This window comes from Talpa europaea (assembly GCF_964194135.1).
Source record: "Talpa europaea genome assembly, chromosome: X".
In the NCBI taxonomy this organism is placed as follows: domain Eukaryota; kingdom Metazoa; phylum Chordata; class Mammalia; order Eulipotyphla; family Talpidae; genus Talpa; species Talpa europaea.
The window spans coordinates 39,648,751-39,669,433 of NC_140081.1; the positions used below are offsets into that span (position 1 = coordinate 39,648,751).

At 37.3% G+C, this 20,683-nt stretch overlaps 1 protein-coding gene and 1 pseudogene across 2 annotated transcripts; one reads left to right on the forward strand and one right to left on the reverse strand.

The window, feature by feature from the left end:
• Positions 1-7,490: 7,490 nt before the first annotated feature.
• Positions 7,491-8,240, reverse strand: SPIN4 (spindlin family member 4; the record flags this gene model as incomplete). The annotated part of the gene is made up of 1 exon (XM_084258703.1): positions 7,491-8,240. One exon carries the CDS (start codon positions 8,238-8,240, stop codon positions 7,491-7,493), a length of 750 nt encoding a protein of 249 aa, XP_084114829.1.
• Positions 8,241-18,779: 10,539 nt separating this feature from the next.
• Positions 18,780-19,650, forward strand: LOC311187887 (L-lactate dehydrogenase A chain-like; annotated as a pseudogene). The gene has a single exon. The product of its transcript is annotated as an L-lactate dehydrogenase A chain-like (transcript).
• The last annotated feature ends 1,033 nt before the right edge of the window (positions 19,651-20,683 follow it).

A 20,683-nucleotide genomic window follows, 5' to 3' on the forward strand; every position in this document is an offset into this window, starting at 1 on the left:
TCCTTCATTCTTCTCTCCCTTTTATAATGAACCTGCCCTTTTGGATATAACTGTTCCCATGTTGTCATGTTGTGGAGAAACTCGCCTGGGAAACTTGCCAGTGCCACTGAAAGGGGAGCTCTGGTGAAATCTTTCCCAGGGTGAATCCAAGGACCCCACTCTCAGAACCCAACAACTCCAAAAACAACTTCACTACCACAAATCTCCAGGAACATTCTGTCTCAAGGCATCAACAACATAGTTCACATACTCATTTTATTCAGGTGTTTACTCAAATGTCATCTGTTCTTAAACATATTTTCTACCTTGTTACTTTACTTACTCCATTTCACATTTTTCAAAACAATCATCACAACCTAAAATATGTTTAAAGTATGTAGGGAGACAGGAGATAGAAATCTGTCTCCACTCAACAAAATGTAAGTTGTAAGCATTTTGGGAACAAGGATTTAGTTTTTGCTATTTCTCCCTCCTAAAACTGGGTCATAATTATTGTCAATCTTCCCTATTGATAGCAGAATTGCAGGTTTTCAGGACTAGTCTCCCAGCCAGGAATGGATCCCAGGTTACAGCAGCAGCGCTGAGTTCCAGCCACTAGACCACCACAGGTTGGTGTCTCATGAAGCCGCAGCAGAAACTTTGCAGACCCTCAGGCAAGAAAGTGAGAAGAGGCAGATTTATTTGTTTAGAGAAAGAAAAAGTTTATTGAGGAGAAAAGGAACAGAAATAAAGTGGGACTCCCAGGCCAGTGAAACCGGGCCAGGGAGGGGCAAAGGAGCCAAAGTGGAGTCATGCCTCAGGAAATACATACTTTCTTTCCCTGATTATTTTATTTTAAGATTTATTTATTATACAAGAACTGGGGTATAGGCCAGATGTGCGGGAGGATGAGAGGATTCACCAGAGACAGAGTGGGGAACAGAACAGGCAGACATTGCTGAGGGGAGTAGTGGACGAGACAGGAGAGGTCTGCCGCATCATGTGGGTATCTCCCTGGCTGGCTGGGATCAAACCTGTAGTACAGAGGCTGCGGATAGCCTCACAGTGCTGCGCTCAACCACCTGCACCACCAGGGAGGCCCTCCCTGATTATTTTAAATCTCCACCAGTCTCTTTGTGATTGGTTAGTTCTCAGTGGTCTCACTCACTGCCTAAATGTCTCTGTGCCCAGAACTAAGTCTATCTGTCCCTGCCCTTATCCTTTTTCTTCATTGTCCTCGATTTGTAATTTCTTGTTGATCTTAGTCCTGGGGTGTTTGATTAGCACCCTTTAGAATTTATTACCCTTATCTCTTAACATTCCTGATGTCCCTGCACTGCCCTTGAGGCTGCCTAATTATCCCTAACTTGCCCTAGGATTCACTATCACTTAGTGCTAGTAAATGAGAGACCTCCAGTACCACCACAGAATAATTTAATACCTGATTCTAGACTGGTGGCCCAAGGAAGAGAATGAGACACAGGGCAAGCTAGGAATTATGCAGTTTTAGGGACAGTGCAGGAGGGGACCTCTGAAGAATTTAGGGAGGCTTCAGAGATCAGGACAACCAAGGGAATATAACCAATTCCACTAGGAAAAACAAACATCTCAGGACCAAGGACAACATTGTTAAAGCTGGTCCTGGTTTCCTTCAAGTGGTAAAGGGAGGCAGAGACTGGCGAAATGGAGAGTGGTTTAATTTATGGACAACTTAGAAGGGCAGCTGTTTAACTTCAATGCAGGGATGCCCATCCAGAGGACTGGGCCATAAATATAAAGATGCAACAAATGGGGAAAGACAAATCTGTTAGATAAGGAATGTGAAGATCCCCCACTCAGTAGCAAATTAAGTGATACAGCTGAGAACTAACCAATCACAGAGAGACTGGTGGAGATTTAGAATAATGAGGGAAGAAAAGGTATATATTCCCTGAGACATGACTCCACTTGGGCTTCCTTGCCCCTCCCAGGCCTGGTTCCCTGGCCTGGGAGTCCCACTTTATTTCTGTTCTTTTTCTCCTCAATAAACTTTTTCTTTCTCTAAACAAATCTGCCTCTTCTAGCTTGCTTGCCTGAGCGTCTGCGAAGTTCCTGCTGCTGCTTCGTGAGACACCAACCCGTGGGGGTCTAGTGACTGGGACTCAACGCTGCCTCTGCAGCCTGGGATCCGTTCCTGGCTGGGAGACTAGGCCTGACAATTCTGGTATCAAGAAGATAGCTGTCTGTCTTTTCCCAAAAAGATATGTTTTGTTCACTGCTTGAGAAAGGTTGAGCCTCCTTTTGACTTTAAGTGGCCAGGTGTGATAATCATATTGCCATAGAATGATCTGAAACTTGGTTCTAATTCAAGAGCCCAGAAAGTTCTGTAGTAAAATCAGAGTAGGGGGGCACAGTATTCTATATTGAGTTTTGTCCCCATTTTACTTCCACTAAGACATAGTTCCATATTTTGCTACATAGTTAACCACTGAAACTGTGTGGGATATTCCCAAATCATTATGATACTATGTAAGATGTAAGGGGCAAGGGTATAAAAGTGGTGGTGGCTTTCTTCCTTCTCCCATTATTCTCTAATAGAACAAGAATTTTGTTAATGTTGTTCCCTATTTTATCCCTAGGGCTTGGGCCAAGGCTGAATCTCTCATTGTAATGCTAAGTTATCGAATGTCATCACAAAGGAGCATATTCTTGCTTTAGGACTTGGGCCTAGTGGGAGGGCCAGGTAAGAAACATTGCTTTATATCTAAAATCCATACAAATTTGCATTTGTTTACTATCTAAAAAGGAATAATTTGCTTTGTTTACTGCTATCTACCAAAAATGGTGCCAGGATTTAGGCCACGCCTCCCTTTTGAGTGTTAGAACCTGGAATAAGCCCAATATTGAAAGTGAGGGCAGTTAAGGATAATTAGGCAGATTCAAGGCAGTGCAGGGACTTCAGGAAAGTTGAGGAAGGCTCCAGAGATAAGGGCAACAAATTCCAAAGGGGACTAATCAAACATCCCAGGACTTCAGACATTAGGAACTTACTTTATGGCTTTAGGGTCAACAAGACATTCCAAATAGAAGGCAATGAAGAAAAAAATATAAGGGCTGGGACACAAAGACTTAGTTCTGGGCAGGGAGACATTTAGGTAGTGAGTGAGACCACCGAGAACTAACCAATCACAAAGAGACTGGTGGAGCTTTAGAATATTAGGTGGGGGAAGTATATAGTACCTGAGACAGGACTCCACTTCGGTTTCCGTGGCCCTCCCTGGGCTAGTCCCATGGCCTGGGAGTCCCACTTTATTTCTGTTCCTTTTCTCCTCAACATTTTTTCTTTCTCTAAACACATCTGCCTCTTTTTGCTTGCTTGTCTGAGCATCTGCGAAGTTCCTGCTGCGGCTTTGTGAGACACCAACCCGTGGTGGTCTAGTGGCTGGGACTCAGCGCTGTCACTGCAATCCGGGATCCATTCCTGACTGGGAGACTAGGCCTGAAAACTTACAATTCTGGTATCAATATCATTTATTTATGGTTTTAGGTCAGGGGTGGGTGATAGCTATTTTTTTCACTATATCCAGTATACAATCTCCAAATAATTTGAAATTTTATCTTTTTAAGTCAACCCCTAGTGCCCTGGCTAAGGCGAAGTTTCCCTGTGAGTGTTAAAAATAGTAAAAGTACCTAGAATAGTGATCTTCACTCTAAATTTAGTGGTATTGGTTGTTTTTGTTATTGCAATTCATTTCTGAATTAGAAAAAAAAGGAGATCCCTGCAAGGAAAACCAAAATAAATTCCACATGGTTTAAACTTTACTATTCATACTGAAATTAAGAAAAACAAAAGCAGAAAACAAAAGTCAATAATGCTCTCTATTATGGTCATATTTGCAGTAACTATATAAAACATGGGCAAGATTAAAATTAAATTCCTAATGCCTCACTTTGCAGAGGAAAGAAACATTATGGGCCCGCAGACCTCTCCTGCCACCCGCTGCTCCCCTCAGCAGTGTACTTCGTCAAACTGACTGTTCTGCTCCCTGCTCTGGCTCTGGTGAATCCTCTCACCCTCCCACGCTTCTGACTGTGCCCAGTGCTTGTATAAATGAATAAATAAATCTTTAAAAAAAAAAGAAAAAAAGAAACATTATGGTACTGGGGAAAGGATTTGTGTTGTTCTTTAAAAATATAAATCTATATCTAAAGTACATGACAAAATGTTGACTTTGCAAATTTGGGTGAAGGTAAACAACTGTTACATCTTTCATACTTTCTTATGTCTTAATTTTTCAAAATAAAAGAACATAGGGCCTCCTCTGGTGGCACAGTGGTTGAGCGCTGGGCTGTAAAGTTGCCTGCAGCCTCTGCAGTGCTGCTTCAATTCCCAGCCACCAGCGAGGGTCCCACATGGCGTGCAGACCTGTCCTGCTATGCCCTCTGCTCCCCTCAGCAGTGTATTTCCTCAGTCTGCCTGTTGTGTTCCCCGCTCTGGCTCTGGTGAATTCTCTTGCCCTCCTGCGCTTCTGATTGTACCCAGTGCTTGTATAAATAAATAAATAAATAAATAAATAAATAAATAAATAAATCTTTAGAAAAAAGAAAAGAACATAAAGAAAATTTAAAACACCATCATAGCTGATGATTTTATTACATTTTCAGAATTGGACATATCTAGGACATAACAGATCTGAATAAGACAATTAAGAAGCTTGATAAGAAAGACCACATTAAACATGAATTAACTAATTACCATCGACAAGATCTACCATCAACAATGTCACCAAGATTAGATTATTTTCCAGTTTATAACTAGCTAAATTTTAAAGAGTAATTCTAATGTTAAATAAACTATTCCAGACCACAGAAAAAGACTGAAAAATAATTCATTTTTAAAGTTAGCACAGTTTTAATAACACAAATTGATAAAATAATATAAGAAATAAAAATACAATTTCATATCGGACTATAAATGGAATAATTCTAAATAAAATGGTGGTAAGTAATATATAGTAGTGTAGCAAATGATTATTACATTATAACCAAGTAGGATTTACCTGGTGACAGAAGTTTGGTTCAACATCAAATACCTACCACTCTAATGCATTATATCAAAAAGTAAAGATCATAAGACTTTTTCAATAGATGCTGAAAAAAAAATTTGATAAAATTTAGTGACCACCTACAGTAACAATGCTATGTAACACAAGAATAGAAGAAACTCCTTATCTATCAATAGCCAACGGCAAATTTCAAACTAATAAAGAAAGTTAAGACAATCTATAAAAATTGAAAACAAAATAGGCATGTCTGTCCATGATGATTATTGAAGATCATTGTGGAGAATACAGTTAATGTAATGAAAATAAATATAAACAGCAGAAAAATGAAATTATCTCCATTTCCATGTGGAATAATTTATATCTAAGAAATCCAAAATATTTTATTTAAAAAACACATTGTAATTTAGGAGATTTAATAAGCTGATTAGAATAGATAAAATATTTAAATTCTGTATTTTCTATATTGCCAAAAATTAAAAATTACCAATGAGGAGGAAAAAAATCCCAATTCAAAATGTCAAAATGTTATAAAAATATTTATAGAAATATTTAGAAATGTTTGATCAGAGATGATGAGCCTATATGAAGAACATTACATAAAAGATTTTAGTAATGTATAAAAACTTTTGACTGCTAAGGATTAGTATTATTTAGATGGAAAAATAATCCTCTAAATAGAAATGCAGATTTGTAATACAGTTCTATGATATCAATTTTTTTAAATATGGAAAGAATACTTAAGTTATATAAAGGAAGAAAAGAAAAAGGAAAGGATATAAGAGGGGATTTTCTTCACCAGAGTTCAAAATTTATGATCAAGTCACTATAATTAAAACAATATGGTAAATGGTTTAAGAATTCAAAAACACATGGTCTATGTAATAAAGGAAATAGTATAATCAGGTGTCCAATGTGAATAAAATCTATTATTGGTCCTCTAATTTCTTAAATATTAAAGTAAAATACGGATGTGTCAAAGAGTTAAGCCTGAAAAAGAACATTTTTAGAAAAAAATTTAGGTGGGAATTTGTATGGGAGCATTCATTTGAAAATGAGAGAAAACTAAAAAGCTAAAAGGAAGATAGCATTCTATCTAAAATTTAAAATAAACTACAAAGTAAAAGGTAGTATCAAGAAGATTAAGATTAATGACAGAACTGGTAAAAATATAATATTCTGCCAAACAAATGATTAATATGCATCATATAGTAAGTATATAATATATAGTAAGAATTCCTACAAATTTATTAGGAAAAGATCAGTTATTCAGTAAATAAATGAGCAAAGGATAAGAATTGGTAGGAAGGAGAAAGTCCAAATAGTTAAAAATCAAACAACCAACCAAAAAAAACACCTAACTGAGTTTATCAATTAAGGGGGCAATAGTATGGTAATTCTTTACACTACATATTTTCAGACATAATAGATTGCTGGAGAGGATGTTGGAAAACGATGACTTCATTTTGGATGGTAATCTTGTAGTAGCTCTTAAAATTAAATACACATCTACCAAGCAACCCCATTTCCGGGAATCTACTCTATAGAAATAAAAGCATCAGTATGTCTTGCCTTAATGAAATGGTGAAAAAAGAAAGTAAATAAATGACTGTTAATAATGGAATGATAATATACTTTTTTGGTACATAAACATATATGCAGCTGTTAGAGGGAGAGAAGAAAGACAAGGAGAGGAAGAGGGGATTTGGGTGGTTGATTTAATAAATGTGATGGCATAATCAGGCATCCAATATGGACCAAATGAATAGCTGGACCTCTATCTTATACCATATACAAAAATAAATTCTAGAAGGGGAGAGAAATGGGTGATTTATTTAATCAATATGATGGGATAAACAAGTATTTAATGTGAAAAGTATCCTAGGAGCTCTAATTTATACTATAAACAAAAATAAATTCCAGAGGAGGGGGGTGAGAGAGAGAAGGAGAGATATCTGCAATTACTGATCAGAAGGGATATCATGGATATGCCAAGTGTGAAAAGCAATTACAGAGAAATAATGTGGCTTATTATTTTTATAGAAATGACGACTGCAAACTTTCTGTGAGAGGATGGGGAAAACATAAAGGTTGTACATAATCTTCTTAACACTTGCTACCTGGGAAAACTAAAGTGGGAGGTAAGAAAATAGGGGAAAGGACATGATGTGAGATTACACCATTAATTTTTTCTTTAGTTTTTCTTTGTTTGAATGGTTGTGAACACTTTACTTTTCTATTAGCACCTAATTTAAATTTTCAGTTACAGAACAAGGCAACTTGAAAAGTACCAAAGAACACTCAAGGCAAAACTATGGAACTACTTGAAGTAAGATTTGGAGGCACAATAAGTAATAACAAATTCTTGATTCTGACACCAAAACTGTTCTCAAAATTCAAACTTACGAGAACATGACATATTTTACATTTATAGTTCCACAAATTTTTTTTGTAAATAGCCCAATGAATTTAGGGGGTTTTTACCAAACCATAGACATAAATGTGAATATCATCATCAAACTTAATGAAATAGACAGAAGGTTTGGCCACCACTTGATGGATGAAAATGCCGGTTCTCTTGGACCCGTCATCTTTAGCGTGCTCTACCTGCTTGCCAACGAGGCTGTCGACCACCTCTCCAGGTTCCCTTTCTGCTGTAGGGAAATAGTAGTTGGAATCTGGAATGATGCGCAGGTCTCCATCTTTGTAGTCATCCAGCAACGTGTACATATAAAGGATGGGATCTTTCTCATAGGTGATATAAAACCAAGTGTCCATCACAGGGGCTCGAGCCAGGACCATGCCCTTCCATTCATCTTTCGTACCATGCTCGCCCTCAAACACATGGCCCACTGCCTTGCCAATCAGGGAATCTGCCAAACGCGAATCAATGCGAGGAGTTGGCACTCTCTCAGGAAGGATCTCTAGCGCTAAAACTCTCTTATCGCGGTGCAGTTCTAGTCCATACACACTATCTTTGTCATCATATTTGATGATGTAGAGAGTAGGCTTCACCGACACCTGCTCTAGCACTGTGCCCTTCCACTGCTCCACCGGTTCGTTCCCTTCTTTCCAGCCGTGTTGAATGCGGCAGCCCACTATATTCCTACGGGTGAGGAAAGTGGGCTTGCGCCTCTGCTTCCTGTGGGTGTGCCTCTTCTTCATCAGGTATGCCGACACGCCATCTACGCCCATAGGAGGCACAGTTTGGGGCGACATGACTGGGGTTTAAGGGGACTCCGGCAAAATTGTCACTTGCTCGATTAAGCTGACAAAAAGCCAACCCTATACGATATGATATAATATATATAAATATATATGTAGATATATATTTGTGTGTGTGATCTCCCAGTACCAGTTCCGCTTCGTTTCCCAAGCATAAAGCTCTCCAAGACTTGGCAGAAAGACTGTAACTGACGATGGGGACTGAGATGGCGCGGGCCTTTTGATAGTGCTTTCCTTTTCTGCCTGGAGGGGTTATCTGCAGCAGCGGCTGCTGCCACAGGAGATGGCGGGTTCCCGAGTGCAGCCCGCGCCGAAAGTCCGCCCCAACTCCCAGCCCCAAACCCGGAATTGCCCACTTAGCTGTTATCGATGTTGCTGTGGCTACGGAACGGCGATAGAGAAGAAGCCCACCGGAAAGGCAGGCAAAGTAAGAGGAATGTCTGCAACGGCAAAGGTCCGGGTGACTGCGGGTCTCCGAAGAATAGCTGCTGCCTCGGCTTCGTAGCACTCCTCTGCTCGGCCTAGCTCTGGCGCCGGGATTTTTTGCCGCTCGGCAATCCGACCCTCAGAGCCCGCCTGCGCCTCGGCCCCGCCCCCCACCACTTCGCCTTCCGTTAGGCGGGCAGCAGCTAGGCGGGACAGTGCGCGCACCCGTGCTCTGTCTACACGGTCACTAGCAATCCTTCATTTCCTCAAAGGAGCCCGCGACCATTTCCCTCAAACCCAAGCCAGACTAGCCGGCTCCCCTCCTCCTTTCTCTCAGGCTGCCAGTAGCAGGCCAGCCTCTTACACAACTGCGCCATCTGCTTTCTATCTTCCAGGAATTCCTCACAAAGTTTTTACAAAAATAATATTCAACATATAGTTTGTACATGCAAATTATTTTCTATTCTTTAAGGGATATGAGACCAGAGAAGAAAAGCCTTGTGTAGAGCCCAACATCTTGATCAAAACTTTTACTGGATCACCCTCGGTAATGTAAAAAAAAAAAATACGTGCAGTATTTGGGGGATTTCATAAAATTCAGTGAAATAAAAGAGAAACCAACTTTAACCTTGTCATCGAGATATATACAAGAATGTAAATAGTTCTGATTCCTTTATTACTAAAACTATACTTATATTTTACAAAACAAAGATTTCATATTCTTATAGCTTGCTTCTTCCATTTATATCATAAGTATTTTCTAAGATTATTAACTACTTTGAAAATGTTATTTTTAACATTTATAACACTATATAACTTCCATATAAATAAACATGTTATATAATGATACATAAAACAACTGTTTCTATATATGGATGGCTCATTATTTAGCCCAAATGATCTACGACAACTGATAATGAAACTAGATTAGCTTCATATAAGAATTAATCGAGCTATTATAAATTATATTTTCAAAGACCATTTAATGACATGGAGATCCATATATGAGATAAGGCTGTGTGAAAAGCAGGATATTGAAACAAAATTGTGGAGAAAGTGAATGTGCTGTGGTATACATTTGTTGCTTTTCTGACTAGAAAATTAATTCATGCTTATATGGAAAATCTGAAAGAAAAGAAAGTGTACATAATTTTAATCTATGTCAAGTCGCATGCTGTTAGGATTAAATGAGGATGCCTGAGAAACTTTTAGCCCTATATCTTACTTAAAAGATGACACTGATAAACTAGTCTAGGCCCCTCATTCTCACTCCTCCAACCTTCACTGGTGAGCAGAGAAACCCTTACATGATAGTGGACAAGAAAAGGCCATTAATTCTTATGGAAATATAGGAAAGTAAGGGGGAGAGCTGCCTCCACATTTCATCACCTTCCAAAGCAGGAACAGAAAAACTTAGTCTTCAAACTGTTTAATATTGGGCAGATATGTGTGTATTACCCAATTCCTCCTATTTCCTACATCAAGAACTTTGGAGATTAGATAACTCTCCAATACTATATTACAAGAAAGTAATTTCAAGAAGACAAGAAAATTACATCTACTTGAAGGTATTTCCAAATACTGAACACATCACTATGATATAGTGGTATATGCACATATTCACACATATTCACATATAAAAGTCAGAAAATGAGTATGTATAAATATCAATGTCACTATGCTCCACAAATACTGTACCCCAAGTAATTCCCCAGACCAGAATGTGCTTTGCACATTTTGCTTAGAAAAACAGTTGACAGATGAGAGAATACCATCCACAAGGCATACAAATGCAGGGCAAACAATTCACTCAACCCCATTGGCTATAATATCAATGGCATCTTGCTTGAAGAGAAAAAATAATTTCAAATATTCTTTCTCCTCTAAAATTATGATTCTGATGTTTAGATTATTCCTCAACATTATAGATTCAGTGGGCCTTACCACACTATGATAAAATGTTTACTTTGTAGATCTCTCCACTAGACTATAAACTCATTCAAAAAAGGATTTACATCTAGCATCTCATGTGCCTTACACAGAGATGGTATTCAATAAATGTTTGTTGAATGAATAAGTGCTTTGAATCTCCTTGCTCCAATTGAAAGACATCCTCCCCAATGAAATAAATTGTCTCACATGAGCTTCTGCAGACTGCCATTGTAATGACTCAAAATCTCCCATGGCAGCTTTATTTACCCCTTAAAAACACACCCAAATTTCTGACCTTTTGAAAAAGTGTCCATAAGTCTGATAATGCTTAGAAGAACACAATCAACCTGCTAGAGCACCAATTGTGCCAAGTTAAGGAATAAGGAATGTGGTTTGTGATAGGAAACAAGGTTAGTCAAGTCTCAAATGCCAGAAATTGATCTTCCATCCACTACTGGGTGAAAACAGATGATGTTCCAATTCCTCAACTGTGTCATGTTTGTAAGACCAAAGAGAAAACTGATCTTTCATACATCATTTGGCGGAAACAGTCAGTGTTTCCCTAAGCAGGTATTGCTTTGCTATCAAAGTAGTGTAAGTGGGGCAGTGAACAAAACTATTTTCCATTCTCCATTCATCAGAAGCAAAGGGTGTGATATCTATTCCCCTGACAGAGTATTTTCAGTGAAGTTTAATGTGGAGCTATTTCTCTGTAGTTATCTGGTGATGAAGTAATGCTAGTGACCTCTGTGCTATAGGTCTTCCTCATGCTCCATACCAACATAAGGCAATGAGATGGAACAAGGCAGAGGGTTAATCATAAGTTTAGTTCCCCACATCTTTGGTGTTAGTCAAACTAAGTGAGGAGTTGAATTTTCACCCCCATCTACCACCAGTGAGGCTAAATGAAGGGATCAAGATGGGGCTAGATGGTACTTAACTTTCACAAAACACTCGATGTCAGTGGAGCCCAGTGGTCAGATTAGCCTCCACTCCCACTTGGAGACAATGAGATGGTATGAGTCAGCATCCAACTTTACCATGAGTAATGGCAGATCTGAGTAGGGAGCTGAACCTCTATCCATCCAGTCCATCTACAATGCAACACTGTGAGTCAGTGTTCTATGTTTGCAAAGATGTTGTCAGGCAATCCAACAAGAAGGTAAACACACCTCATGGTTGTATGAAGTTATATGAAAAACAAGAGAAATTGCAAATTGAATAAGAAAAGACAATTAATAGATGCCAAAACTGAGATAAATACAATCTAAAATTAGATTTTAAAACAGTCTTCATTAAAATGTTTCAATAAGCAATTATCAATTATCTGGAAGCAAACAAAAAATTAGAACATCTCAGCAAAGAACTATAGAATAGATAAAATAGATCCAAATAGATATTTTAGAATTGAAAAATGAAATAACCAAAATTAAAAATAAATCTTGGGATTGGTTCAATACAAGACTGGAGATGACAAAATATAGAAATAGCAAAGTTGAGGTCAGAATAATAGAATTAACCCCCACGTGAACAGCAGAGATAAAATAGATTGAGAGAAGAAATGAACAGCCTCAAGAACTTGCAAGCAAACAACAAAAGAGCTAACATTTATACTTGCTTTAAAGGAAGAGAAATTCTTAGGTATAGATCTGTCAAAACATCTGTATACCAAAAATTGAAAAATTGAAGTGACCCTAAATAAATGGAAGGAGAACTGTGTTTGAGGACTTGAAGACTCAACATAAAAAAGATGTCAATTCTACCCAAAATGATCTGTGGGTTTAGTGCAGTTTCTATGAAAACTTGAGCAAGATTTTTCATAAAAATACATAGGCTCCTTCTTAAGTTTATATGGAAATTCACAATAGACCACTTTGGAAAGATGAGTATATAGTAGAAAAAACACTCTACCTGATGTTGAGGTTTACTGCATAGCTAAAGTAATCAATAAAATATGGTTTTATAACACAAATAGACACAAAGATTAATGAAACAGAAGAGGGAACCCAGAAATTAATTCATGCAAGTATTTCCACTTGATTGTGATAGATGTTCAAGAGCAATTCAATGGAGAAAACAGAGCCTTTTTTTTTTTTTAAGTTTTTTTTTTTAATAAAGGCATGTTTTATTTATTTATTTATTTATTATATTTGTTTGTTTTGTTTATACATGCACTGGGTACAGTCAGAAGCGCGGGAGGGTGAGAGAATTCACCAGAGCCAGAGTGGGGAGCAGAGCAGGCAGAAGGACCGAAGTACACTGCTGAGGGGAGCAGCGGGCGGCAGGAGAGGTCTGCGCACCATGTGGGATCCTCCTCCGGTGGCTGGGGAGCAGCCAGGGATTGAACCAGCGCTGCAGAGGCTGCGGGAAGCTTCCCAACCCAGCGCTCAACCGCTGCGCCACCGGGGAGGCCCAACAGAGCCTTTTTAATAAATGTTGCTGGAAAAAGTGGACATCCAGTATAAAAAGACCTAGGCCTAAACCTCTTACGTTATACAAAAATTAACTCAAAATATAAAAATTACTAAAATATAAAATTTAAAGATATAAAACTTTTACAAAATGAACATGGACAAGCTCTTTGGGATCTAGTGCTACCTGAATGATTGATATACTTGATGCCAAAAACAGTATCCTTAAAAGAAAAAAATTAGTAAATTTGATCTCATTAAAATTAAAAGCAAAAATGAGTTCTATGAAAGACTGTTAAGAGTATGAATAGACAAGCTATAGAAAGGAAGAAAATATTTGCAAATCATATATCTAACAAAAACATTGTATCTTCAAAATGGAAAGAACTCTGAACACTCCAGCAGTAAAGTAGCTAACAAACCAATTAGAAAGTGTGTGGGGGGGGGATGAAAAAACATTTTGCAGGGAAATATAAATTATGACTGTAATAAGATATCACTACTGGGCCTCCCTGGTGGCACAAGGGGTTAACATGCAACCTATGAAGCTATCTACAGCCACTACAGCTTGTGTTCAATCCCCGGCCAGGGTGCTAACAATATGGAGCAGCAGACCTCTCCTGAATTCCCTGTTGCTCCCCTCAGCAGTGTATTTCAGCCAGTCTGCCTGCTCTGTTCCCCACTCTGTCTCTGGTGAATCCTCTCACTCACCACCCCCCACATCTCTGGCCTGTATCCCAGTTCTTGTATGCATAAATAAATAATCTTTAAAAAAAGATATCACTACCTACCTACTAGAATAGCTAAAATTAAAAAAACAAATTTGACCATGCTAAATGCTGGCCAGGATGCAGAGAATCTGGTTCTCTCTGATAATGATAGTTAAAATGTAAAATGTACCATTTTTGGAAAACATTTGGAAATTTCTTACAGTAATAAACAAGGAAATACTAAATAGTATGGCAACTCAAAAATCATACTTTTGGGCATATACTCTAGAGAAATAAACTATGTTCATACAGAGACATGTATAGAAGTGATCATATAAGTTTTATTTATAATTTATAAAATCTGGATGTCTTCTGAATTGTGAATTACTAAATAAAAATATATATTATCTATACCATGGACGATTATTCAGCAATAAATAAAGAACAAACTATGAAGACAAGAAACAATTGAAGAATCTTAAAGGAATTATGCTGAGTTAAAAAACAGTCACTCTAGAAAGGGAACATACTATATTATTATATTTGTATAGCATTCTTGAAATGTCAAAATTACAGTTTAATCAGATATTAAAGAAAATACATATATAGTGGGAGACTTCAACACCCCACTCTCACCAATGGACAGATCAACAAGACAAAAAATAAACAAAGACACTAGAGACCTAAATAGAAACATAGAACTCATGGACTTAACAGACACTGCACCCAAAAAAATCTGAGTATACATTTTTCTCAAGTGTGCATGGATCATTCTCCAAAATCAATCACATACTGGACCACAAGACAAACATCAACAGATACATGAAAATCAAAATCACTCCAACTATCTTCAATGATCATAAAGGCATCAAGCTAGAAATAAATCATGAAAAGAAAACAAGGAACATTCCCATTTCGTGGAGATTGAAATCCACACTACTGGAAGACCATTGGACTAATGAGGAGATCAAAGAAGAAATTAAAAAATACTTTGACTTGAATGACAAGGAGGACACCATTTTCCAGAAGGTATGGGATGCAGCAAAAGCAGTAATAAGAGGAAAATATATAGCAATACAGGCTCACATCAACAAACAAGAAAGAACTCAAAGAAACAACCCAATCTTACATTTCAAAGAACTAGAAAAAGAACAACAAAAAACCCTAAAGCCAGTAGGAGAAAGGAAATAATAAAAATGAAAGCAGAAATAAATGAATTAGAAATAAAAAAAAATCCAAAAGATCAATGAAACGAAAAGTTGGTTCTTTGCAAAAATAAACAAAATAGACAAACCTCTAGCAAGGCCCACAAAGAAAAAATGGGAGAAAACACATATAAATAGGATTACAAATGAAAGAGGAGAAATCACAACAGGCTCAATAGAAATCAAAAGAATAATAAGAGATTACTATGAACACTTATACACAAACAAATTTAACAACATATAAGAGATGGACAAATTCTAGAACAATATAATGATCCAAAGCTGGACAAAGAAGAAATAGAACAACTAAACAGACCAATTACAAGGAGCAGAATTGAAGCAGTAATCAAAGCACTCCCCACAAATAAAATCCCAGTCCCAGATGGCTTCACAAATGAATTCTACCAAACTTTGAGCAGTGAATTAGTGCCTATCCTACACAAACTCGTTCAAAAAATTGAAAAAGAAGGAATGCTACCAAATATATTCTATGAAGCCAACATTACACTAACACCAAAACTCAACAAAGACAACACAAAAAAAGAAAATTACAAGCCAATCTCCCTAATGAACACTGATGCAAAAATTCTCAACAGACTCCAACAATGCATCCATAATATAATTCACCACGACCAAGTAGGATTTATTACTGGGACACAAGAATGGTTCAACATCTGAAAATCAATCAATGTAATCCAGCACATCAACAAAAAGAAATATAAAGACCATATGATAATACCCATAGATGCTGAAAAGCATTTGACAAAGTACAACATCCATTTATGATAAAGGCCCTTGAAATTCTCGGGATACAAGGAACAAACCTCAACATCATAAAGGCCATCTATGACAAGCCCACAGCCAATATCATTCTCAATGGTGAAAAGCTGAAAGCATTCCCATTAAGATCTGGAACAAGGATGTCCACTCTCACCTCTGCTTTTCAACATAATACTGGAAGTCCTAGCCAGAGCAATACGACAAGAGAAAGATATACAAGGAATCCAAATAGGCAAGGAAGAAGTCAAACTATCACTATTTGTGAATGATATGATAATAGAATAGAGAACCCCAAAAACTCCACAGAAAAACTAATTCAACTAATCAATCAGTTCTGCAAAGTGGCAGGAAACAAAATCAACACATAAAAATCAGTAGCCTTCGTATACACAAACAATGAATCTGAAGAAGAAGAAATCAAGAAAACCATTCCTTTAATTATTGAAACAAAAAAAATATCAAATACCTGGGAATAAACCTAACAAAAGAAGTAAAGGACCTATACAAAGAAAACTATAAAACACTGTTAAAAGAAATAGAAGAAGACACAAAGAAATGGAAAGACATCCCCTGCTCATGGATCGGAAGAATTAACATTATCAAAATGGCCATCCTACCAAAATCAATCTACAGATTCAATGCTATCCCAATTAAAATTTCAATGTCATTCTTCAAAGAAATAGAAAAAAATATTGATGAAATTGATATGGAGCCACCAAAAGTCTTGAATAGCCAAAACCCTCCTGAAAAAAAAAGAAGGGAATGGAGGCATCACTCTTCCAGATTTCAAACTATACTACAAAGCCATAATAACCAAAACTGCATGGTATTGGAACCAGAACAGACACATGGACCAATGGAACTGAACAGAAAACCCAGAAATAAACCCACAGACCTATGGTCAACTAACCTTTGTCAAAGGAGCAAAGACTATGCACTGGAGCAAAGAAAGTTTGTTCAGTAAATGGTGCTGGTAAAACTGGGTCACTACATGCAAAAGAATGAAGCTTGACCACTACCTTACACCATACACAAAAACCAACTCAAAATGGATTAAAGAACTTGACATAACACCTGAAACCATAAAATATATAGAAGGAAATATAGGCGAAACACTACATGACATGCACCTCAAAGACATCTTTACGGACACATCACCCAAAGCAGTGATAGTGAAGGCAAAGATAAACAGCTGGGACTACATCAAATTAAAGAGTTTCTGCACAGCAAAAGAGACAATAACCAATTGACAATAACCAATAACCAAAACAAATAGAATCCCCACTGACTGGGAGAAAATTTTTGCTCCTAACACTAATGAAAAAGGACTGATCACAAATAATTACAAAGAGCTGATGAGACTCAACAAAAACAAAGAAAATAATCCAGTCAAAAATGGGCAGAAGGGGGCCTCCCCTGGTGGCGCAGTGGTTGAGCGCTGGGCTGCGAGGCTGCCCACAGCCTCTGCAGCACCAGTTCGATCCCCGGCCACTGGCGAGGGTCCCACAAAAAAAAAAGAAAAAAAAGAAAAAAAAATGGGCAGAAGAACTAAAAAGGAATTTATCCAAAGAAGAAATACAAATGGCATATGAAAAAAATGTTCAGCGTCACTTGCAATCAGGGAAATGCAAATCAAAACTACAATTAGATACCTTCTCACACCCGCGAGAATGGCACATATTACAAAAAAAAAAAAAAAACTAGGAACAACAAATGTTGGTGAGGATGTAGAGAGAAAGGAACTCTCTCCTGCACTGCTGGTGGGAGTGAAAACTGGTCCAACCACTATGGAAAGCTGTGTGGAGATTCCTCAACCTTCTAAGGATAGAGCTTCCACATGATCCAGCAATTCCACTCCTAGGTATTTACCCAAAGGACACAGAAACATCAATTCCAAAGAACACCTGCACCCCTATGTTTATAGCAGCACAATTTACAATAGCTAAGCTTTGGAAACAATCCAAATGCCCTAAAATAGATGACTGGATCAAGAAGATGTGGCCCATATACACAAAGGAATGTTACTCAGCATTCAAAAAAGATAAACACATGCAATTTGCAGCAACATGAATGGAGCTGGAAGGGATCGAAATAAGCCAGAAAGACAAAGAAAAATACCAGATGGCCTCACTCATAACAGGAATCTAGAAAACCTAAATAAGGGACCAGGAAAAATAATAACTATAAGAAAGAAAAAAATCAAAATCAACAAACAACTATGAACCAGAGATACACTTTGGGGGGCTGGCGGGGAAAGGTGGTATTTGGGTCAAAGTCAGGGGGTTGCAATTGTATGGGGAATATAAAAATAAAATAAAATTTAAAAAAAAGATAAATAAATAAATAAATAAATAAATAAAACCACCCCAAAAATGTACTGGAAAAAAAACTTACAGTTTAATGACTTACAAGGGTTAAGGAACTTGACTGGAAAGGAAGTTGCTATTGTTAGAAATAGGTAGCAAAGGGGTTCTTGCTACCCCTTAAATTCTCTTTTATCTTGACTATCGTGGTTGTCACACCAATCTACACAAATGTTAAAATTGCATTGTACTAAATATACATGTACACAAATGACTCCATACATAGCTGGTGAAATCCAAATAAATTTAGTAGATTTTATCAATGTTAATTTTTTGTTTTGATTTTATATTTGGTAATGCCAGATGTTTAACGCTGGGGAAAATTGGGCAAAAGTACACAGGACCTCTGTGCATTATTATTTACAATTACATTGTATATGAATCAATAATTATCTCAAAAGATTAGCTTTTATTTTTCACCAGCAGAGTGGATTTATTCAGAAAGAACAACAACAACAAAATTTGAGAAGTGTGGTCTCAGAATAAAGCACATGTAAAAGATAATTTTTTAAGAACGAAAATGTGGTGACAGAGCAGTTCCCTGCAAGTCTAGATCCAATGTAAGGCACAGTCAACACACACTCTATGTGAACTCTGGTTTCATTTTTGCTTCTGAATCAAATATGGCATGCATCAAGGATTCAGAATCTTCTTCAGAAAGAACATATGCCCCAGAAAAAAAAGTTATAATTGTTGGGCTTTTGGCATGGCTTGTGCCATCAGTATCTTAATGAAGGACTTGAAAGATGAACTTGTTCTTGTTGACATTGTGGAAGACAAATTGAAAGGAGAGATGATGAATTTCCAACATGGCAGCCTTTTCCTTAGAACACCAAAAATTATCTCTGGCAAAAACTGTAATATGACTGCAAACTCTACGCTGGTTATTATCACAAATGGGGCATGTCAGCATGAGGGAGAAAGTCATCTTAACTTGTTCCAGCATAACGTGAACATCTTTAAATTCATCATTCCTAATGTTGCAAAATACAAATTCCAATCCAATGAATATCTTGATCTGGGTAGCTTGGAAGATAAGTATTTTTTTTAATCATGTTATGGAAGCGGTTGCAAACCTGTATTGAGTCTAGCTCCCTTACCTAATTGGGAAAAGGCTGGAAGTTCACCCACTAAGCTGTCCTGGGTGGGTCTTTGGGAACCATGGAAAATATAGTGTGCCTGTTTGGAGTGGAGTGAATATTGTTGGGATCTCCCTGAAAAATCTTCACTCTGATTTAGTCACTGATGCAGATAGGGAAGAGTGGAAAGAGGTTCACAAACAAGTGGTTGACAGTGCTTATGTGGTGATCAGACTGAAAGGCTATATACATCCTGGGCTATTAGATTATCTGTGGCAGATTTGGTAGATAATATAATGAAGAATCTTATACAGGTGCATTGTTTCCACTATGATTAAGTGTCTCTGGAATAAAAGATATCTTCCTTGGTGTGCTTCTCATTTTGGAACAGAATGGAATCTCAGGTATTGTGAAGGTGAATCCGACACCTGAGGAAGAAGCTCTTTGAAGAAGAATTCAGATACATTTTGGGGTATCCAAAAAGAGCTGCAGTTTTAAAGTTTTCTAATATTGTACCACTTCACTCTCTAGGCTACAATAGGATTTTAGTTGGAGATATTGAGCATATTGTCCTTTTCATTTGATCTGTGCCTAAAGTAATAATATTAAGACAGCCTGATTAAAAAAACAATCAATTTCCTAAAGCAGAAATAGGAATGATTCATAAAACACTACAGCTATATTCTAATGCTGGATGGTGGCCCTAAACTAGTTAGTGTAAAATAAGTCTACCGCTGTGGAGACACCAATGCCAGTGTTGCACATGCTAAACATGTCCTTGAAAACAGATGTGTATTTACTATGTTTTATATAATTTCTGGTTCCTTTACCCAACATGCCTAGTCCTGTCTATCACATCCTAGGATCCAGTATATATTTCCAACATTGCATGCCTTGAGCATAGCTCTTCTAAATAATAATATTTTGTGTATTATATATATCAAAATGTGTACATTACTATATATTGTAAAAATAAAATAATGTAGCCAACTATCAAATGACGTACCAACTATATAACACCTTGAACCTTCAAGTAAACTTTGAACTATGAAAAAAAATAAAAGTGGAGGGCCTCCCCAGTGGCCCAGTGGGTTGAGCACAGTGCTGTGAAGCTGTCCACAGCCTCTGAAGTGCAGGTTCAATTCCTGGCCGGCTAGGGAGATTCCCACATGGTGCACACAGTCGTCTGCCTGTTCTGCTCCCCACTCTGTCTCTAGTGAATCCTCTCACCCTCCTGCGCCTCTGGCCTGTACCCCAGCTCTTGTATAAAAATAAATAAATCTTTAAAAAAATAATAAAATAAATAAAAGTGGAGCTATTACAATGTAATCAATGAGGAAAGTTATTCACTATATACACATTTCTGAACAGCAAATCAGATGCAGACAATTATACATAATATAATATTTACTATTAAATAATATTATTTCAGGTACAGGAAAAGGTAGTAAAGCAACTTTGGGCAAGACATTAAATATAAATTTGCTTCTATTTCATCAGACAAACAAAAAAGAAGACATTTGAACTAATT